The sequence below is a fragment of the Macrobrachium rosenbergii genome, chromosome 57, assembly GCF_040412425.1.
Source record: "Macrobrachium rosenbergii isolate ZJJX-2024 chromosome 57, ASM4041242v1, whole genome shotgun sequence".
In the NCBI taxonomy this organism is placed as follows: Eukaryota; Metazoa; Arthropoda; class Malacostraca; order Decapoda; family Palaemonidae; genus Macrobrachium; species Macrobrachium rosenbergii.
In genome coordinates, this window is record NC_089797.1 from 55774 (window position 1) to 78311 (window position 22538).

Here is a 22538-nt window from a genome sequence, read left to right on the forward strand (position 1 = left end):
AACTCGGTCATCTTGCTGATGAGGCGAGTGTCACAACCACTTGATTACAAGGTAAAAGATAATTATCAATGAAAAGTCAGTTAAATCGGGGTCAAAGGTTATGCAATAAAATTTTGGGGTATTCTGCCTTCTTGACAAATCTCTCTTACGTTAAGGAATTTGCCAGAGTGAGGTTGAATAGCAGCAACAGCCCTTCAAGAGAGAGAGAGAGAGAGAGAGAGAGAGAGAGAGAGAGAGTATGTTCTTAGAATAGAGAGTATTCTTCAGAGAGAGAGAGAGAGAGAGTATTCTTCAGAATAGTAGAGAGAGTATGTTCTTAGAATAGTAGACAGTATTCTTCAGAAGAGAGAGAGAGAGAGAGAGAGAGAGAGAGAGAGAGAGAGTACATAGAATTGTAGACTGGAGTTTTTGCAGTCAAGAAGAAGAGAGAGAGAGAGAGAGAGAGAGAGAGAGAGAGAGAGAGAGAGAGAGATGTAACTAGATTAGCAGACTGAATATTTACAGCCAGAAGAAGAAGAAGAAGAAGAAGAGAGAGAGAGAGAGAGAGAGAGAGAGAGAGATGTAACTAGATTAGCCGACTGAATATTTCAGTCAGAGAGAGAGAGAGAGAGAGAGAGAGAGAGAGAGAGAGAGAGAGAGAGAGAGAGAGCCAGAAAGATAGAGAATTGAACACCTGCAAGAATGGAGGAGAGAATGTTAAAATGATGGTAACATGAGAATGGAGGAGAGAGAAGTATATAATAATATATACATTATATATATATATATATATATATATATATATATATATATATATATATATATATATATATATATATATATATATATATATATATATATATATATATATATATATATATATATATATATATATATATATATATATATATATATTACACCTTTTTGTAAACAGAGTAAATGACCAGGTGACAGGAAACTAATCAACTTACCTTCAGGTAAACACCTCTTCTTAGGTTCTAGACGTGTCAGTCATGCATTGTGACTTTGTCCGTCTCAATTGTCCCCCCTCGTGGCCTACAAGGAGAGCATGATTAACAATAATCTCTGCAACAGATATATTATCAATGTTATAGCAAGCCTTAATAATAATAATAATAATAATAATAATAATAATAATAATAATAATAATAATAATAATAACAATAATAATAACCACAAACACGATGCATTTGCAAGCAATATCAGATAAAACTGCTTTCGACGTGACAGTTACATACAAGCGTCAAATGACTGATACGATGGTTTACCTCGCGGAAAAAAAACTGATTGTTGTTAAAATATCTTTGCTGAAGGCTGAGGCATCTGAAGTGCGTGTTCCTAGATCAAGAGCTGAATTTGAACTGAGGACGAGAGAGGCAGGGTCATCTCCCTGACACAGATCGTTGTATCGTACATAAAGATGATAATTGTCTTTTTATTTGTAATCATATATACATAACCAGAAGACTGTTCCTCTTTGCCGCAACTCTCTGCGTAACAGGAGGAAACTTATCATGGAAAAGCTTCTTATAGAGAGCTCTGGTAAAACTTAACACAGTTCTGATTCTAGGAAAATGCACTCTCCAGATTGATTAAAACATGACTTCACATCACTTCGGACACAAGGAATATAAAAAGAGGTTTAGGTTGAAGTGGGAAAATCGGATGAAATTCTTATTGATTTTTTTTTCGAATGGCAGATTTACTGATCAGTTCTCTGAAGAAGTAAAGCAAATTCTTGCTGTTTAGGATTATAATATGCTTAGAAAATACCTTTCTCGTGTTCTGTGGCTGTAAAAGAACCATACTTTTCACAATTACAAATACTGTAATTGCATGTGGATTTATCAAAAGCAAGGGAAATTATTTTTCTAAAAACGATTGAACTCATTGAAAGAAAGAACATTATTCTTATAAAAACGTTTTGACCCATTAAAGGAAGGAACATTATTTTTCTAAAATGTCTCATCTCACTAAAAGAAAGAACATCATTTATTTAAAAATGTTTTAACTTATTAAAAAAACCCACTATTTTCTTAAAAACGTTTTATTTACAGTTACACTCTTCATGGACTTCATTATGTACAACATATCAGCTATGTACACTCATGCATAGAAACGACAGCAATCACATTCTATCAGAATCCGGTGGACGTATTTATTCTTCACAAAGCATCAGGGACGACCTCAAGAAATTCACGACAAATGCCTGAGATCCGTTTACAAACAGTAAGGAAGTTTGATGCCGTCTGGGGAATACAGTGGAAGGAGACAGACACGGTGGTCGAGGTGTTGGCAGTGTAGGAAGTGGTTGTCATCGTCGTGAATGTGGTCAGAGACACGAAGAGTTTCCCCTTATCTTCGTCAGCCTTCGCCTCCTGTTTGGAAACCTCCCGTTTTGCGACGCTCACTTCTCCCTCGGAGCCGTCCAGTGCTGTGTTGGGTTCCATGATCCTGTCGTGAAGAGGGAAACGGAATCATTATAATTCAATTTAATGAAAATTCAGGGCACTGTGGAACTTTTTAAGCCATTCAGAGCTTAAGACAGTGGAGAAAGAGGGAGTTAGAGCGGTTGGACAGCAAGATGGAAGAAGGTAATAAGTGGGTGTAGGAAGGACTCTGCAAACACCTTTTATTAATGTCTACAGTTCAGTGCCAGATGAAATTCTATGCAATACATTCGGCTCCTAGGTACAACCCCCTTTCGTTCCTTTTACTGTACCTCCACATTCGTGTTATCTTTCTTCCATCTTGCTACCCACCTTCTCCTAACAATTATTGCGTGGTGCAACTGCAAGGTTTTCCTCTTGTTTCACCTTTCAAACCTACCCACTCTCAATTTCCTTTCCAGCGCTGAATAACCTCATAGGTCCCAGTGCTTGGCCTTTGGCCTAACGTTCCATTCCATTCCAATACATCGTCATATAAATCTAATGACCATTTTACTAAGCTACAGAAGACTAAATAGATTAAATCTTATGCAATACATCGTCAGCCAAACCTACCAATCGTTTTACTAAGCTACAGAAGACTGAATAGATTAAATCCTATGCAATACATCGTCATATAATTCTACTGACCATTTTACCAAGCTACAGAAGACGAAATAGACTAAATCCTATGTAATACATCGTCAGATAACTCTACAGATCGTTTTACCAAGCTACAGAAGACGAAATAGATTAAATCCTATGCAGTACATCGTCATATAAATCTACTAACAATTTTACTGAGCTGCAGAAGACTAAATAGATCAAATCCTATGTAATACATCGTCACATAATTCTACTGACCATTTTACCAAACTACAGAAGACTAAATAGATTCAGTCGTATGCATTACATCGTCACTTAAGTCTACTGATAGTTTTACCAAGCTACAGAAGACGAAATAGATTAAATCCTATGCAGTATATCGTCATATAAATCTACTAACAATTTTTGAGCCCTAAATAGATCAAATCTATGCAATGCAGATAATTCTCCTGACCATTTTTACAGAAGATGAAATAGATTCAATCTTATGCAATATATCATCATATAATTCTACTCCACTCCACTTACGAGAGTTCGCTCTCGATGTTGCTGGGGCGGCTCCTTCTCCTGCGGCCTCCGCACTTGGCGTTCTGGTTCAGGGACGAGATGCAACTGAGGAGGGTCGAGGAAGTGAGGACCTTGAATCGGGTTCGGGTGACGTAGCCGGCGAAGATCTTCACTTCGGGGCTGTCTGTGAACGAGTCGATTTTATTTTATTATTATTATTATTATTATTATTATTATTATTATTACAAAGGATGCATCATTAGTTGATTTCAATGTCTATACACTGTCAATTTTCCCTGATGGTTCTTCTCTCATCTACGTTAATACTGGTCAGTGACTGGCCAATGTTCATACTTCGGCAAAGAGAAATATATGTAAATAAATGAACACGTTTCCATGTGTGTTCATATATATATATATTATATATATATATATATATATATATATATATATATATATATATAATGTATATATACATATGTATGTATGTGTGTATATGTATGTACAGTATATATGTATATGTATATATACATACATATATATATATATATACACACACACACACACACACATATATATATATATATATATATATATATATATATATATATATATATATATATATATTGTAATTTGTCTTTTAATGTGAAGCCCTACTCTTCTTCCCAGTTAAGAAAAACTTGTGACTTGAAATTCGCAAAAAAGAGAGAAAAAAAAAACACTTGCAAAACTCAGTGCTAAACTGACAGCTTGCATCATCCGTTATCCTGAAGAAAACTCGAATGTCTACACCAACCATTAAAACTTAAAAATAAATTGATATTAATCCTCAGTAAGGGGTAGAGGAAAGTGTATGATTTTACCTGAAAAATAAAGTGTTTCAGTTGCATGAACGAAATGAGATCAGTGGACACATTTTCAACTGGAGGTTAGGCCAGTGGTTCCCAACTTGGGGCTAATGGCCTTTTAGTCTTCCTCAGAGGGAAAAGAAGTTCACTTTTTGAAAAAAATAAGAATTATATATCACTACAGGTGGCATCATAATCATCTTCTTTTAACGTGCTTTTTTCCCATTTTTGTATGGGGTAAGCGCGATGCCTTCTTTGAAGGACTTTGATTTGGCTTTGGGATGCCCCCCCAAAATAATTATTAGGTGGGGGATGTCCAATAAAAGGTTGGGAACCACTGGGTTAGGCCAAAAATTAATTGATAGTATGCCTCAGTGAAGGTAAACAAAACTGTATGATTTTACCTGCAAAGTTAAGTATTTTTGTCACTTGAATAAAATGAGATCAGTTAATACCTTTATAGCTAGAGGTTAGACCATCCTTGAATAGTTCTCGTAAAGGTGTATTGCAACCATCTAAATATGGTTTATCATAATTATAGATAACTACATGACACTTACCACTCTCCTCTTCAACTGCTGACGAACAGCCGATCAGGGCCGCAAGTCCCAGTGCCACCAAAGCGAAAGTCTTCATCTGACGAGAGAAAGGAAACAATAGATTCATGACTGAGAAATCCACAATCTCGTGAAAAACAATCTGCGTAATGACAATCCATAATTGTATAGTAAATGTATTACTGTGTAAAATAAACACGCAGAGACTTTCGAAGTCTTTTGTTTATTTTACTATATAATTGCAATTTGGTATGTTTGGTGATTGGAGGCTGGATGATCGACATACCAATTTGCAGCCCTCTAGCCTCAGTGGTTTTTGAGATCTGAGGGCGGGCGGGAAAAGTGGGACCGAATGAAGTGCGGACGGACAGGCAAAGCCGGCACAATAGTTTTCTTATACAGAAAACTAAAAAAATAAGACTTTTACACATTACAAAATATAACTGATAGAGGCACATCATCTTTAAGGACTTTGTGACGAACCCCTTCCCTGCCTAAAATTGTGTCCTATTAAAAATACATATAATAAGAAGAAGTACATACGTACGAAGACATTTGTATTCAACATACAACAAGTTTCAACTTACCTTAGCGTGTAGTAGTCAGCTGACGTGAAGGAACGCGGTAGCCTTTATATACCCGATGCAGGAAAAATTGTTCCAGGAAGTACGGACTCTCGAAGCCACTGCCTCAGGTCTCGAATTCTTATTGGAACTTTCCTCCATCCAACGGACACCAGAAAAGTCGCCAAGGTGTCCATTTATGGCTGCCTTTCTTTAGAAATGACCTCTTTGAGATTTATAGCTTTGCTGAATTTAAACGCATTTGGCTTTATCGTCTGATTAAAGTAAATCGAATTTACATACATGTATCCTAACTTACGGTACTTTAGAAATTTTCTCCTTTAGATGTATAAGTCTTTTGTTTTTGAATGCATTTGCCTCTATCATTTGATATAACTAAATAAAATTTAGGTACATTCATCCTTACACCTACATATGAACACAAATGTATCAAGGAACGTGGAAATGCTTGGTCTAATCTTTGATGCAGAAATAAAAACCAAAGCACCTTATCTCTATTATGTAATGATGGAGGATTGGCGAAAATTCCTAAACGTATGTGTATAGACTTTCAAAGCCTTTATTTTTTTCCCCATGTGAACTTCAAACACCTTCTGGCTTAAGTCCATTTTCTGGATCTAAAAATTGTACGAATGAAATAAGTTTGAGGAGACTTACAGCAATTTGATAACATACGGAAGAATCTTATTGGAATGGAAGGATGTTTCTAAAAAAATTAGTTGGGTACTGGAGCTCAGAACAAGGTAAAAATAATAAAAAATCGTTGCAAAGTCGTTCCTTTAGTAAATGTTTGATTCTTTTGGCTATATTCATCAACAGGTAGTTGAACAATAGACCTTCTGGACATGATATTTCGGGAGAAAATAGTGGAATAAAACTGCACAGAGGAATATAATCGTGGACACTAATCTAATTAAGGATGAGCTGAGGTCCGAGTATACTGTATATACGTGGCTTCGAGCCCGAGAGCTAACTGCAAATCCATAATAATACAGAACATGGTGTGTGTAGCTTCAACAGGAACTATTCGAGAATCACGTTTCTAGCACATGTGAATGACCTCATAGGTCCCAGCGCTTGTCCTTTGTGCTAGTCCACTGATATGGTCGTAGTGTCGCCCCAGGGCGATGAAAAAATCACTGGCTCTGTATCATGATCAGTTACTGCCGCAGTGTGGGGTCTGCTGCGGTGGGAGGTTGAAACCACAGTTCTTTGGAAGCTTGAATTTCAGGTCAATGGCCCCTTTGGTGTGCTTGTTCTATGTGAATAGGTTTCATCATCTACCGAAATGAAATGATGATAATAATAATGTGTACCAGAGTTTCCATAAGTGCAAACCCTACTGATGGAATAGTTGTGAGAGTAAAAGCAGAGGCTTTGAAAGGTCCCCAGAACAGAAGAGAAGGCTGGAGTAAGGAACTGATAACCCAACGTAGAAGGTTCAGTAAATTCTACCTCTATAAGATATGCACAGTCTATCAAGAACAGCGCTCACTCGAGAACAGCCTAATACACAGATTTTTCCTAGAGGAAACTCTATGTCCTTTTTATTAAAGTATATTTCAATTTACAATTGCTTGGGCGTGTTTAGGAATATGAACTGGATAAGGCGTCTACCCACACACAAGCACACAAGCACAAAACCCGATGGTGAGTGACAAAAAAAAAAAAAAAAAAAAAAAGTGAACACTTGAAAGCAACCTGATACATAGATTTTTTTTAACAGGAAGCTCTCTGTCCATTACAACAAAATATATTTCCTAAATGATTCTTGGCCATATCTAGGAATGTGAATTGGATGAGGCACACACACACACACACACACACACACACACACACACACTCACACGCAAGCACAAAAACAATGGTGACAGAAGTGACACAATTCTAGTGCATAAATCAGTTGATGTCATGAATTCCTCTTTGAGGATTAAAGATTTTTAGGAGCAAAAAGAACTATGCATTCTATTCAGTTATCTGTTTTCTAAATAACATATTCTCTTTATGGAACAAGAGCTATTTTAAGAACAGAGAGAACTATGCATTCAGTTCAACTATCTGCTTTCCAAATAACATTAAATCTATTCATATTATACTGACGCTTGTAATCACAGAACAAGGCAAATGAAGTACCAGATATCAGCATTACATTAAGGAGATATCAGTGAGTGACTGTTATACCCTCTACTTTAGCTCACTGGATGATGGGCAAGCAGCCAATGCCCACGTCATCTTTATTTTCCTAGTGGTGGATTGACCCTCTTAGGCTGAACGACCTATTAGTGGAGAGCTCTCTCTCTCTCTCTCTCTCTCTCAACCTTCTCTTGTTGCTTCGTGACCTTTGGGCATTCTCACAGGTTCCCTTGTACCCATAGAAATTATATATGTAACAAAGAGCAAAAATGCTAATTTTAATGAGGTGGTTGAGGCTAAGTTTAGGCAATTCAGACCTCTTTCATTTCCTTCGAAGAATATAAATGTACCCTTTAGGGTATATGTGACCCAGGTTGTGAACTCCTTCCGTAAGCAAAGAAACTGTGCCCTAAACAGGTCATTCACTTCTCAGTGCCCATGGCAGGATTGCCTAGTTTAAGTATAATTATATGCACAATTATCCGCACTCGTACAAACAATGATGTATAACTGTCATTTACCTTTGTCCTCCAAAAAACTAATTCAGAGATCCATGTTCTTTTATCTGTCAATGGCTACGTGCGTTGCCCACCATCCTGATGTACATACAATGCTGTATGCTTCAATATGGATACATATGGATGCAGATAAAATCACGTGCAACAACAACAAACTTGAATGCATGCGTGCAATATGTATTTCTCATTCCATTTCCTGAACAAAATAATGAACACAGCATGATTGGTGCCCAAACTCAAGCGAGGATATTTTACTTATTTTATCACAGTAAAACATACATACACACATATATAAACATTTATAAAATATACATATATATACTGTATATATATATATATATATATATATATATATATATATATATATATATATATATATATATATATATATATATATATATATATATATATATGAGATTTAGAATGATTTATTCGCCTTAAATAAGAATAAAATCCTTTAGTATAGGAATAAAACCCGATGGGCTTCACTGAGAGGATTTCTGGGCAATCAGCTAACCAGGTCTTGCCCCCTCTGGGCACAGACGGTACCCGAAGGGAATCGGAGACAGTGCTACATGGTACATTCAGACCTTACCTTACAGACCTTACAATTCGTTCAGGTTGCCCCAGGTCCCTCAGTGTGAGGCACCTTTGATGTCTACCAGAGAGTTGCTAACGCATCTTCGGTATATTTTGCATCTTCCAGTCTTGGATGGAGGATGCATCTTAGAGATTTGTCGAGCTTATTCTTAAACACATCTACGCTCACTCCTGTTATGTTCCTCAGATGAGCTGGTAGCGCATTGAATAGACGCTGCATTATCGATGCTGGTGCGTGGTGGATTAATGTCCTGTGTGCTTTCCTTAATTTTCCTGGTATAGTTTTTGGCACTATTAATCTACCTCTGCTTGCTCTTTTGATAATTTTAGTTCCATGATGTTTTCGGTAATTCCTTCTATCTGTTTCCATGCTTGAATTACCATGTAGCGTTCGACGGAGCCTCGGTGCCTAAGAAAGAGAGAGAGAGAGAGAGAGAGAGAGAGAGAGAGAGAGAGAGAGAGAGAGAGATATACTTAGAAGATACACATATATATACAGTATATATACAGTATATATATATATATATATATATATATATATATATATATATATATATATATATATATATATATATATATATATGCATAAGCATGTGTGTATGTGTACCTATGGTCACTACCCCAGCCAAGATTTTGCCAAAAGAGACCGTCTGAAAAATATTCTTTGAAGTAACATTGTAGGCATCCGAAGATACTAGCGTATATCATATATTGCATTTACTTTAAAGGCTCAGAAGCCTGTACGATCAAAGTACTTTGATCAAATGACTTCTAACATTATTCTACTCTTAGCCCTCTCTCTCTCTCTCTCCCTCTCTCTCTCTCTCTCTCTCTCTCTCTCTCTCTCTCTCTCTCTCTCTCTCTCTCTCCTTAATCTTGACAATAAATTGAAGCTGTATTCTATTGCCTATTTCAAATCATATTATGTGTATAACATATCATGATTTGCTGTATATAGCAAATATTTGTAACTTGATATTGCATAATCAGACGACAGATAAGTCGAACCCGAATGAATGATAATTTTCATATTATCGTTTCTTAAGCTCTTTCTTTTTGCTTGGTTTTAAAGACATCAATAGCATTGTCAGATAACATAAAAAATTGGTTTTCGTCATTAAGAGTGCAAGAGGTTGTATAGAATGCATAGATTAACATTGTCATATCCTCAAGACTCTTGGAAGGGAATGAAAATCATTTAACTAATCCATAAATAATACCAAAATTTAACCAAACTTTCGGTTTTCAGCGTTTCTTGTGAATCATTCAAATGAATCAGATTTGTGTGTGTTTGTAAGTTTTGCTTATTCCACAAGGATGATAAATATGACAGAGTTATAGTAAAACCTAGTAGCACAAGAAAGAATAAAGCGTTATTTAAGCAAGTCAACTGAACTATGAAAGAGACGTTGGTTGAAGCAAAATTGAACCAATAAAAATGTTTCTCCTGTCAAAATGGCTACATCAGAAGGTGGGCTGAAGCAGCATTGCATCAATTAAAAGGTTTCTTCTATAAAAATGGCTACGTCAAAAGGTGGGCTGAAGCAACATTGCACCAATAAAAAGGCTTCTCCTGTCAAAACGGCTACGTCAAAAGGTGGGCTGAAGCAACATTGCTGCAATAAAAAGGTTTCTCCTATAAAAATGGCTACGTCAAAAGGTGGGCTGAAGCAGCATTGCATCAATAAAAAGGTTTCTCCTATCAAAATGGCTACGTCAAAAGGTGGGCTGAAACAACATTGCACCAATAAAAAGCTTCTATAAAAATGGCTACGTCAAAAGGTGGGCTGAAGCAGCATTGCAGCAATAAAAAGGTTTCTCCTATCAAAATGGCCATGTCAAAAGGTGGGCTGAAGCAGCATTGCAGCAATAAAAAGGTTTCTCCTATCAAAATGGCTGCGTCAAAGGTGGGCTGAAGGAACACTGCACTAGAAATACCAAAAATAGACGTCAGAAAAAAGAAAAACCACCTAAAAAGAAATACCATTGGCACGGTGAAAATAATAATAATAATAATAATAATAATAATAATAATAATAATAATAATAATAATAATAATAATAATAATGTCTGTGAAGCACCAGAACAGAACAAATTTATACGTAATACCGGTTCCTTATGTAAAGGAGTTTTGAATCTTCATTATTCATGGAGAGTCATAACCAAGATCTGTGAAATCAGAACAAGGAGGTCTTCTAAAATTTCAGTTTTCCGTCGGATATTTCAGAAGAGAAACTTGCGAACGTTCAACTCTGGCAGCAAGCTTGAGAAATATTTCTCCCGGAAAACCTGGCTTAAACCCTCGCTATCTGGGAAAAACTAGGAAAACCTGGCGGAGTTGTAGGTCGGCGGGATATCTTTCACGGAAAGTTTTTCGGTATCAATTTTCCTCCTCCATCGTGGCGAGTGACGGAATAAGTTCTCGAGGAATTCAAAACAGGCAACGTAGGCAGTTTAACGTTAGCAAATGTGAAGTTTTCACTGAAATGCTTATATTACGCATGAGCCTCCGAGAAGTTTACATACAACAGATATTTAATAATCTGGAATGGAGTACTAAAAATTGTTCATTAATTCTCCATGAAGTATAATTTGGCCTTCGTGAGGTTTTTCCAAAATGAAAGCCATCATTCACTCGAGAGTTGTGTTTCTCGTTTACGGGGCATTCCTGGTGACTTCGTTGTTCGTCCTCATCTCCCGGCGAGTTCATTATATAAATGGCTTCGAAGGCGGCACTACTGCAGGTGAGTCTAGCTACTCTCATTTTATAAATTGAAAAAATTCCAACTTCTTAGAAGCTTAGAAAACGAGGGAGCTTTGAACTCGATCCTATTCCCGTAGGTGGGGTGGGGGTAGAGCCGTCTGGGCACCTCATGTGGTGTACTGTGGGCTTACCTAAAGGCTGTTTGCTGCGTCCCTTCTGCCCCTAGCTGCATCCAATCTATAGCATTTTACTTTACCTCCGTTCCCGTTTTCTTCAGTCTTGTTGTCCAAAGCCTCTAATCACTGATTCTAAATAAAATTGTTGGTTTTCTCAAAGTTCCACTTTTAGATCTTTGTACTGTACTTCACCTCCTTAATTTTCCGGATCTTTTTATCTTGCTGTCCAATCTCCCCAACTCATTTTTTTCACTGTTTCAAGGCTGATGTGCCCCGGTGCTAGAGCCTTTTAATATTAATAATATCAGGACGTGGAATTTCCAGCCTATCTCCTTATTTTCCTAACCGTGTCACCTGTTTGCTATCAAGGTCCCAGTTTACTATACTTTCTAGATGTCTATTTAATCACAGTGGACGCGATTTTTAGTTTTCTGGTAAGAAAACTAAAAATCGTGTCCGTCCGCAGTTTTTTCTGTCCGCCCTCAGGCCTTAAAAACTACTGAGGCTAGAGGGCTGCAAATTGGTATGTTGATCATCCACCCTCTAATCATCAAACATACCAAATTGCAGCTCTCTAGCCTCAGTAGTTTTTATTTTATTTAAGGTTAAAGTTAGCCTTAATCGTGCGTCTGGCAACGCTATAGGTCAGGCCACCACCAGACCGTGGTTAAGGCTTCATGGGCCGCGGCTCATACAGCATCATACCGAGACCACCGAAAGATAGATCTATTTTCGGTGCCCTTGATTATACGCTGTAGCTACTGTACAGAAAACTCGATTGCACAGAAGAAATTTCTGGGCATTTTTTACTTATTTATTTAAGACTTTAATTCTGCGTCCTCTTCATTCCTTACAGAAAACAGCAAAGGTCAAGGAGGAGAAATTACAAAGGACGAGAACGTGTGGTGGAGAAAATTCATTTGCGCCAAACACCTACACCCGCTATTGGTTCCCCTAAAGCTACCTGTTCTGTACAGGTGAGAATTAGATTTCTTGTCATCTCATGATATTTCTCTTTGCTTGGGGATGTTCTTCTCTCTCTCTCTCTCTCTCTCTCTCTCTCTCTCTCTCTCTCTCTCTCAGTAATTATCATTTTTTTCTCAGAAGTCTAGCCAGAGGACAGTTTTGAAAATCCTTGAATTTGATATTTCATGTACCTTACATAAAGACTTGACTAATTATTCTCTCTCTCTCACTCTCTCTCTCAGATACAACCCTAGCTCTCTCATTGGCTTCCATGCCACTTGCTTCAATGCAGATTAATCTCAGGAGAGACTTTCTCTTCCCCAGAGATATCATTCCTTCAAGAGGTCAGTACAACATATTCCTGGTGGAGTCTTCCTGTGTCCGGAGACCTGCCTACCGTTCGATCTGCTCAGTGGAGAGGTTGGTTACCGGAAAGAACTTCCTCTTTCTTTACAAATCTCGTTTTACGCTAGTTATTGACCTTACCAGAAGCTTCATAAATTAAGCTAAGGGTCCTTTATGCGTCTCACTGAATCTGCGTTTGTAACTTTTGCGAAAGTAGGACTTTAGGACTCAGTTTTGTATGATTATTATTATTATTATTATTATTATTATTATTATTATTATTATTATTATTATCCTCAGTTTCCAAACGTCTCCTTTTCCCCAGCTACGCCCGCCAAAACCCCACGGCCGAAGTATGGTACGTGATGATTACTCCCAGCGCTGACGATGCCGACGGTCTCCTGGCGAAGCTACAGAAGCGGTACCTAAACCTCCACTTGGTCACGGCTGACCTAGACCTACTTTTTCGAGGGCTTCCTACCTACGAGCTCTTCACTTCGCGTTTGTGGATGAAGTCGCGTTAGTGATTGTTAATCTGGCTTTGTTTATCTGTTGTCATTTGCCTGAGAATGGCCAAAGTGACGTGATTTAGGTACGGAGAGAAGAGCATCTTCATTTCACTCCACAAATCTGGAGTCAAGGCTTTGGTATACTAGCAAAGATCTGATACTAGTACATCGTAACTTGGAGTGCCGCCACCAGGGGCCACTGCTTGCACCTTCAAACTTTCACAGAGCATGTACTCAAAGATATTATGAAATCAAGAAGTTTGTAGTTCATTATATCTGTAATAAGCTTTGTACTTCCGCAATGATCTATAAATGAGATCTATATAAGTCTCCCTGATGATGTCGAGCAATTGGAACTTCAAAATTTCAAGCGAAGATGCTATGCATTAACCTGAATGCTATTCCCCTTGTATTTTAATACATTTGTATCTATTTACTAATTTATCAATTTATTTTTAATTTTTAATAAGCGAGATCTCTTCTTTACATATTTCCCTTTACCTTCTCTCACTTCCTAATGAGCACCATATTCTTTGGAAGCTTGAATTTCAAGTCAGTGGCCCCTATGGTGGGCTTGTTCCATACGAATAGGGTTCATCTTCTGAATAATAATAATAATAATAATAATAATAATAATAATAATAATAATAATAATAATAATAATAATAATAATAATAATAATAATAATAATAATAATAATAATAATAATTCACATGAAAATAAAAGGTGTTATACTTTCTACTTTCATTATAAAGTCTCCTCAAGGGTGCTAAACAGTTTCCAAGTTTCTTAAAACTGTTCAGTACTCTGGATACGACTTTAGAATGATAATCGAAAGTCTTGATATCTCCTTCTTTTATTTTCACGTGAGAATCTCTGTAATAAACCTTTAATATATAAAGAATGACTCGCCATGACCAATCCACAAGAAACCTAAATAAATCTATAAAGTCTCGGTATTGATTCTCAGCAAATATAGTCTCAGTATTGATTCCCAGCAGATCGACTCGAAATTCATCCGTATTGATTCTCAACAGGCTGGCTCGAAATCCATCTCTCCGATATGATGCGGCTGGCCCTCCTAGGCCAGACGGGGGGTCTCTTCAGCGACACAGACACAGTTTGCATGAAGGACCTGACGTCCCTGACGAACTTCGTCGGGCGCGTGACGAAGAAATTCATCAACAATGCAATATTCCACTTCCATCGGGGGAATCCTATACTGCAGAAGAACCTTCAGAGGCAGAACGAGTTTTTTGGCGTGAGTGTGGCGTCTTATCTTTCTAGAGTTAACATCCCCTCAGGCGTTGCTGAAAGGTGTCTTCAGCTTCCGTTTGTCTCCTAGTTGCACCCACTTTTTAGCTGTTTGCTTTACTTCCATCCACTCTTCCCTTCTTCAGTCTTGCTGTCCTGCTGTCCAAATCCCTCTCTTCACTGTTGAAAGCACTGAATGGTTGAAAGTGCCCTAGTGCCTGGCTTAATAGATAAAGTTTGGAAGCTTGAATTTCAAGTCAATGGCCCCTGTGGGCTTGTTCCATATGAATAGGGTTCAGCTTCTGAATAATAATAATAATAATAATAATAATAATAATAATAATAATAATAATAATAATAATAATAATAATAATAATAATAATAATAATAATAATAATAATAATAATAAATTTTGAATGAACTATGACACTTTGCCATTCCTTACTGTGCGTCAGTGCAAAGAAAGTAAGTATTTGACTCTGTTATACTGTAGCACTAATTATCCAAACAAAGATATCTGTTATTTTGACCTTTTGACTGTTAGATAACAGAGAATATTAAAAGACATCTGACAGGTTTTCCCCTATTATTTGTCTGTTATCCTTTACTCGAACCTAATACCCCTAGCCGTAAGAACATTGGCATTGTATTATCATTATATTTCATAAAGATGAAACCTATTCATATGGAACATGCCCACAGGGGCCACTGAATTGGAATTTAAGCTTCCAAAGGATGTGGCGTTTATTAGGAAGAAGCAAGAGGAGGTAAATGGAAATACAGAAAGAAGAGGAGGATAATAAAGTAACAACCTTTCACTGTGTCTACCACAGATCGAAGAACGAGGCGTCAATGGCCTAGTGGTGATGACGAACGTGATCAAAGAAGCCTGCAACTTCACTTTCGCAGACGAAAGGGGAGATTCGGTCGTTCAGAGATGTCAAGACGTCCTCTTGATGCCCAGTAAGGCATTTTACCCCATTCCCCTGAAGAGAAGCGGAGACATCTTCACGGAAAATCTTGGGGAGAATCTAATGAAGGTATGTTCTCCGTATTTCTGTTGAATATTAGGGAAATTGCCGCTGAAATCCGTCTGTATAAGAAGATTTTGGCACTGCTTCCTCCTATTTCCGTCTTTCTATCTATCTTTCTTTCTTTAAATCTTCAGCTGAAAACCCTTATGGACAGAGTCAACAGGCTATAACCCCAAGAGGGCTCTAAAAGGAAATCAGCCTGCAGAGAGAGGCAGGTTATAGGAAATGGTGATAAATAATCAAACACAAGGGAACAGGGATTAAAAAATAAAAATTATTACCTTGAACTGGATCCTAACAAGTCTTCTGACAGACAAGGTTATGGAAAAGGTGAAAATCATTAAATGTACGAGAATAGAAAACTTAAAATGATCTCTAACCTGACATCAGACATTGAATTCCCCGCTCCTCTTCAGGAAATATCTTCGAGTTACATCGTCCACATGTGGTCTGGAGTGTCGGCCCTTTCTCCCGTCAGGATTGGAAGCCATAGCCTCTACGACACCCTCGCAGCTTCGTTTTGCCCTTCGACTCGAGATGCTGCAAACTCGACGGAGGGAGCCATCAGATACTACGGAGAAGCCTTGCCCGGCCGTGCGTGGCATGGAGGAATTGGGAGACCCTGATGTTGTGGTACTGTGCTCTGACCAAGTTGGTCAGTACAGCGTTGAAAGCCGTAAGAGCGAATTCCATTGTCCCACGTTCAGGGAGTGTTTTATTGGAACGTTACTGGGGCCCCCTTTTCGTTTACGAATGAATGTTTACAGTTTCTTTAAACTAATTCTGTTGTCCTACATTCAGTTACATATTTTTTGGTGCGTTATAAAAGGCCATTTTTCGTGTATGAATTCAAGATTACAGTTTCCATATATGGCCCTTGAACCATACGGAATTCGTTATAAAAACGAAGTGGAATTTGAGATTAGATATCTAATGTCCTTCCCAGTTAGCTTAAATGACTTACCGGGAGGCAGGACATTCCCGTCTGTTGCTTGCATTTAGCTGTAATATACCAAGGACCAAAGGCATAATATGAATGTACTTTCTGTTATCGAAGCAAAACCTTCCTCATTTAAATGCTGCATCTCTAAAAAGATTACTAATTGGCACCCAGGTCCCATTCATACTAAACAGAGTTTACGACACCGATTGATATACATTTAACGTTCAGGGTGAATATAATCTTTTAAAGCCATAAACTTTAATTTTTTGACATCCGTCAACTATTTACCACCAATCACAGTTGCCTCTCATCTACATTTCATTAATCTCATTATATAAAGTTAAAACTGGTAGTTAATCTACTTTTTTTCTATAACTTGGCATAAAGAATCGTTCGTATCATTCTAAATTGTTTGGTTGTGTCATAATCAGTGAAACTAAAATCATTCCTTCAGCGCCAAATATTCAGATGGGCGTTAGCTATTCTTTCCAAATAAATTACTTTTGATTCGATGATTTTTCTTTTATCTGGCATGAAACCAGATTTCCATTGCTTCGTTGGGGTGATTCTTTTGTTTTATGTATTTCTTGATCATTTAGTGACAAATAGAAGCTGCGTTTTTTCAAATATTAATTCCTAATATGAAAAAGAATTCTCTCTCTTTCCCCAACTGTCCCTCAATGCACCATAAATAGTGATCCTTAAAGTTGAACTGATTCAGCGCTGAAAATTCGAGAATCCTTTGACATTTTTGCATATAGTATCGAAGGCACAAGGCTTTCTATTTGGGTGCTCGAATCAGACGTATACGGTCAGTTTACACGTCAAGATGAAAAGTAGTCACTGCTCAGAAAATGACATTGATTGCTTCGAAGCTAAAACTGATGTTCGCTTATTTAACATCACAAATAAATAAAACAAATTTTTAGTATTTGTTTTTTTTTCAGCGTACTTTTCCACTCTCCGATTTAAAGTAAGTATGAACCATGATATGAAGATTCCTCTCATGTAAACACACTCCATGGTGAAATTTGTGAATACTGTAAAAAAAAAAAAAACACGATTTATGCTTATAATTGTAATAACCACAATGCCTTCTCAAGATCTCGATTCCTTCACGCTTTTTCGATAAGCTTGTCACTACAAAGCCTGAAAAGATTCAAATGGAGAATCAAATAAAGATATTCTGAAGTTCATGGCAGAATTCGAACCCGGATTTGGCACAACAGAACAAGGGCGCTTTGATTCACCTGACCACAACGAACTCTTGAGAGGTACTAAGTACTAACCCACTACATCACTTTAAGAAGCTGGTTTTAATAGACCATCAAACCAGGGGAATGAAAAATGGCGAGAAAAGTAATATTTGTTCTTTATTTACAAAAGGAAAAAAAAAACACGTCTTATAGAGACAAACAGAAAAAATATTATGGTGACCTGCATCATAATAATTCTTAAAATTAACGTGAGGCAGAAAATCAATCAGGATTACCAACCTACTTCGTCAGGAAGTATTTACATTTCAGAATTCATTTTCTGATTAGTAATAAGTTACAAGCATTACCTAAATAAACAATGAAGAAATGAATGGATTTTCTCAAATCTTGAGACACCACCAACTTGCGCAGAGCATTGCTGGAAGAAATATACACGTTCCATAAGTTGGTAATCCTGGTTAGAGGGTGGTAACATGGCATCGTATCTCTTGTATACGAGACTGACTTAATCTAAGAAATTTTTCTTAACGTTTCGTACAAGTATCTGAATAACATCTTACGGTGAAACAACCTTAGACTTTGTACATTGAGATGAGTTCAGGTAAACGTTTGTTTTGTTTAGTTACTAAAATCCTAAAGACGTTTTAAAAAAAATTGTTCCCTATAATTCTCAACATACAGAGTCACCTCATATGCCCATTACTTTTAGTACACACACTGTTCCAATAAGAGCTTACACGACGACTCTACAAAAAGGAAAGGAATATTTTGATTCAATTTCCGAGACACGTTACGATACAAAACCATCAACAACTATAAATATCAACAGTAATCATACGAGATACAGAAACATATTCTCCTTGAGCAAAAGGTTTCCTTCTTTCAAAACAAATGAAGGCGTTTTGTTTACAGGCATGAGTTTCGATGACAACTTCCTATACATATATATTTATATATTCCGGACCTGGAGTGAGTGAGGAGATAAATAGAAGCTATGTACAGTATATGGCAATGGCATCAGCAATGATCTATCTGATTTTCGAACGACAGAAGTGTGGGGATCTACCAAATTAATTGATGCGCTGCAACTCGAAGATATTGTTTTTAATGGTTTCCTCCTCAGGATCCTCCCCTGGGAATCCTTCGGGAGCTGCTGCCTCAGGGAAGTTTTTGATGTAGTCTTCTGACACGGGGGTCTGTGCCACTCGTGTCAGAGGCCGCGTCTTCTCCGTCAGCGGGCGTTGCAGAACTGGATTCTGGTGGGATTGTTGTAAAGCCTTGCCATTTCCTTGGCTAGTAGAACCGACGACAGTCGTCGGTTTGGCTGAACTTGGAAATAGTTTAGCCCTGGAACTAGCTCTCCTGGTCGTGGGTAAGGGCGTGCTGCTGCTGCTGCTAGTGACGTCTTGTGGCTGACTAAGAAGGGGTCCAGTGTTGTTTTGGATGAAATGGGAGCTCTTAGTATGGTGCGATTCCTCTTGCGTCGTCGAGGAAGACGAGGAAGAGGAAAAGGAGGAGGAGGAAGTAAATGTCCCCCCATTTTGGTGGAGAGTAAAGGTTCCTGGAATGTGCTGGTTTGGGAAGAGGCGTTGGAGGTGGGGTGGGTTAGTCGGTTTCTTATCGTGTCCAGTGGGTGGAGGAACTAGTATTTCATCAGGTTCAGATGGGGGGTCAGTTGTATCACTGTTTGCGGGTGGGTTAATTGAGGCAACGACAAAAGGCAGGTTAAGATGCGTCATAATAGGTAGCATATTTGGTTGGATTGCTGCTGGGGATTGGTTAAGCTCAGTTTTGTCAGTTAGGGTGTTACGGGGGGAATCAGGTTTTGGTGGCGTGAGGGATTTGCCTGACTGAAATTGTTGAAAGGGTCTGGTTTGGTCCACTGAGTTAATAAGGTTTTGTGAAGCCTGCACCTCAGAGAGAGTCCTGCTTGAGGTTAGTGGGGAGGGGCCTGGAATGAGGTCATAAGTTAGCCAGTAAAATATTAAAATTTAAAAGCACAAAACAGTCAGTTGCACATTTTCTTACACTGTAGGTCTAACTGCTACTCCAACTTAGGTCTAGTCACAGGTGTCATGCAGAGAGGCAGTATCAAAATATGGCATTATCATTTACCAGCTGTGGGGTTAGTAAATGGGGAAGTGGGTCTCGGGCGGGAAAGGCGTGTACCAAAGGGCAGGATGGGGTCACGTCTTTGAGGGAACACAAAGCTATTTCTCTGTGGTGAGACAAAAACGGACTGACCACTTGTGATTGACTTTGCGGAACCTCTGACGTCTACGTTACTGACAACAGCGCTGGAAAATAAAAGAAATCTCATTAGTGACTATCACAAATAACATTTCATATAATTTTAGTTTAAATGTTAATAAATCTGACACCATTTAATTTGTGGAAAGCGGTAAAAATTATGTTCGCTGTCAATAAATTAGTTAAAATTCGTAATCTGTTCTGTCTTACTGTCTTGTATACTTGAAATATGTCATACCTATGAATACTGAGTCATTTATACTTACTTCTGGGACTCGTCATTGGTCCCTGCAATAGAGGCCTCACTGGAGGTTTCCTCTGTCACTTTATCATGGGACACTTCAGAATTACCGTCTCCCGAATCCGGTTTCTTTTCCTTGTTAACTAAACCTTTTGTATCATTACCAACTTTGTTTTGTGAATCTCCTTCCTTCCTCAAGTCACCAGCAAGGAGTACGGGTGAAGTTTTCCTATGTCTGGAGGCTGTGCGATTCCTCAAAGAGAAGAGGCCAGAATTCCACTGCCTAACCTGGGTACTCTCTTCGTCAACAGGTGACTGTGTACTAGACGTCACTGGGCGACGGGACAGGGGTCTGCGCAAGCGCTTACGTCCGCGGAAACGAGGCTTAACCGTCGAGGGCTTTTCTGTCGAGAGACCAGTCTCCGGAGTTGTGGTAGAGGCTGTTGATGTCTCAGTCGTTGTTGATGAAGGTTTTTCTGTTACTCTGTCAGTCTTTAGGGAGAATGTCCATGTTCTGGGCGTTGGCTTTTCAGTTGTAGTAGTAGTGGTGGTAGTAATAGTAGTAGTAGTAGCAACAGTGGTTGTTGTTGTGGGTGTTGTTGAAGTGGTTGGAACAGCAGTAGTAGTAGTAGTAGTAGTAGTAGGAGCAGAAGTAACTTCTGCGGTTGTAGGTGAAACTGGGGTTGTAGTTGTTGGTGGTTTTACTTTGGATAGCGAGAGATCATTTTGGTGGCTTTGTTTAGAATCACCTCTGCCCTTGTTTCTCCTAAGGAGTGAATTACCCAGGCTACCGTTAAGATTAAATGCACCTATGTTTCTTGCAGGTCTGACGTTCTCATTATTAACCCTGCCGGAGCCTACAGACTGCTGATGTGGAAGACCGAAGGAAATTTGCACTCTCTGACCAGGAGAAGAGTATTCGAAACCTGAGGAGCCACTGGTGAAAGGCTCAAAGTTTGGTAAATTCAACGGTCCAACTGTTGGAGGTGTATTTCTCACAGGTATTGGTCGGAAGTTTACTCCGCCAGCATCTTTCTGACTAAAATCACTAGACTGACTGTTGACTGTATTCACAGTCTGCGACTGCAGCAAGCTCTTAGCAATGTTAGCACTGCCTGTTCCTTGTGGAGTCGAGGCACGGACATCCACTACATTACCAACAGGAGCAGCACTGTAAAATGATTGAGTTTCATCAGGAGAGATTTTCAGTTTTTTAAGACTCAGATGCAGAATTATGAGAAGAGGTTGAATGATACAATGAAACAGATAGAATAGGATAGGCCTGTGACTTTTGCAGCTCGTGCAGGGGTATGTAAAATGGTCTACAGGAAAGTTGTGACCTAATGAGTGAACCTTATGAAGAATTTAAGAGGCCATGCTCCCAGGAATCGTGCATAAGGAACCAAATATTGCTACAGCATTCTCTGGTCGTGCTTTCTGTAACTCTAAATATATATAAAAAAATGGAAAACTCGTATGCAAAGAAATGAAATGAGAATTCATGCTTACGTGCACATTCGATAAGAAATATTAATGATGATAGTACTGTGTACAGACATAACCTACAAGAGTGACAAGAAAATATTAGAACTTGTGGCCAGCTAAATCTCCCCTTTTTTATAGCTTTTCTCTTTCATTTTACTGTTTGGTCAGCAGACAGGTGGATTGATTGCAATTGGTTCAGAATTTTTCTTTTATACTATTGTCTTCTTGGGGAGATGGATAATTTTAAACATTCAAATGTCTTCCTTTTTACTTTGTGTAGAAAAGGAAACCAGTAAATATAGATTAAATCAGTAAATATTGCTGCTTGCAAGTAATGTCTTTGTTAAGTCAAAGTGCATAATAATTCTCTAAGTCTACATAACAGCTAATAAATGCAAACAATGAAAACGCAGAGCTTATTGTAAAGGACCATGATGCAATCTAAGGCAGAAATGGACGTCTGGAAGGTGTCTAGATCAAATGAAAGTTTACCCAATGTAATTCACATTCAATTGAAAAATTCTAATGTTCCCCTTGTAGATGCTTCAAAGGTTGTATGAATTACGGTTTAAGACTGTGCTAAAATACATAAAAATTCCCACATAATTTGCTGACATGCATTGAAGGGAAAA

General features: G+C 38.1%; 3 protein-coding genes across 4 annotated transcripts in view; 1 reads left to right on the forward strand and 2 right to left on the reverse strand.

Annotated features, from left to right (window-relative positions):
- Positions 1-2037: 2037 nt before the first annotated feature.
- LOC136836896 (uncharacterized) lies at positions 2038-5553 on the reverse strand. The gene is made up of 4 exons (XM_067101337.1): positions 5535-5553; positions 4951-5026; positions 3564-3726; positions 2038-2454 (listed from the first exon to the last, which is right to left on the reverse strand). Exons 2-4 carry the CDS (start codon positions 5024-5026, stop codon positions 2166-2168), a joined length of 528 nt encoding a protein of 175 aa, XP_066957438.1. The 5' UTR covers positions 5535-5553; the 3' UTR covers positions 2038-2165.
- Positions 5554-14548: 8995 nt separating this feature from the next.
- Positions 14549-16396, forward strand: LOC136836969 (lactosylceramide 4-alpha-galactosyltransferase-like). Its single transcript, XM_067101504.1, has 3 exons — positions 14549-14743; positions 15570-15776; positions 16187-16396. The coding sequence occupies exons 1-3, from the start codon at positions 14549-14551 to the stop codon at positions 16394-16396; spliced, it is 612 nt and encodes a 203-aa protein (XP_066957605.1).
- Positions 16397-18068: 1672 nt separating this feature from the next.
- Positions 18069-22538, reverse strand: part of LOC136837019 (nascent polypeptide-associated complex subunit alpha, muscle-specific form-like) — a 60115-nt gene continuing 55645 nt past the window's right edge. Inside the window, exons 10-12 of one of the 2 annotated variants that reach the window (XM_067101561.1) lie at positions 20447-21592; positions 20046-20227; positions 18069-19881 (exon numbers count right to left, since the gene is read on the reverse strand). In XM_067101561.1, coding sequence (XP_066957662.1) covers positions 19001-19881; positions 20046-20227; positions 20447-21592 — 2209 coding nt within the window. In that variant the 3' untranslated portion in view covers positions 18069-19000. The remainder of the gene's footprint in view (positions 19882-20045; positions 20228-20446; positions 21593-22538) is intronic. The other variant, XM_067101562.1, reaches the window with a different exon arrangement.

What these genes read in the sequence shown, in the direction of transcription:
- LOC136836896 (XM_067101337.1), bottom strand. Translation starts at nt 5,026, where the DNA reads ATGAAGACTTTCGCTTTGGTGGCACTGGGACTTGCGGCCCTGATCGGC. An exon ending in AGCAGTTGAAGAGGAGAGTG is followed by an intron (nt 3,727 to 4,950) that starts GTAAGTGTCATG and finishes ACTCGTTCACAG; the next exon opens with ACAGCCCCGAAGTGAAGATC. An exon ending in AACATCGAGAGCGAACTCTC is followed by an intron (nt 2,455 to 3,563) that starts GTAAGTGGAGTG and finishes TCTTCACGACAG; the next exon opens with GATCATGGAACCCAACACAG.
- LOC136836969 (XM_067101504.1), top strand. Translation starts at nt 14,549, where the DNA reads ATGCGGCTGGCCCTCCTAGGCCAGACGGGGGGTCTCTTCAGCGACACA. An exon ending in GGCAGAACGAGTTTTTTGGC is followed by an intron (nt 14,744 to 15,569) that starts GTGAGTGTGGCG and finishes TGTCTACCACAG; the next exon opens with ATCGAAGAACGAGGCGTCAA. An exon ending in TTGGGGAGAATCTAATGAAG is followed by an intron (nt 15,777 to 16,186) that starts GTATGTTCTCCG and finishes GCTCCTCTTCAG; the next exon opens with GAAATATCTTCGAGTTACAT.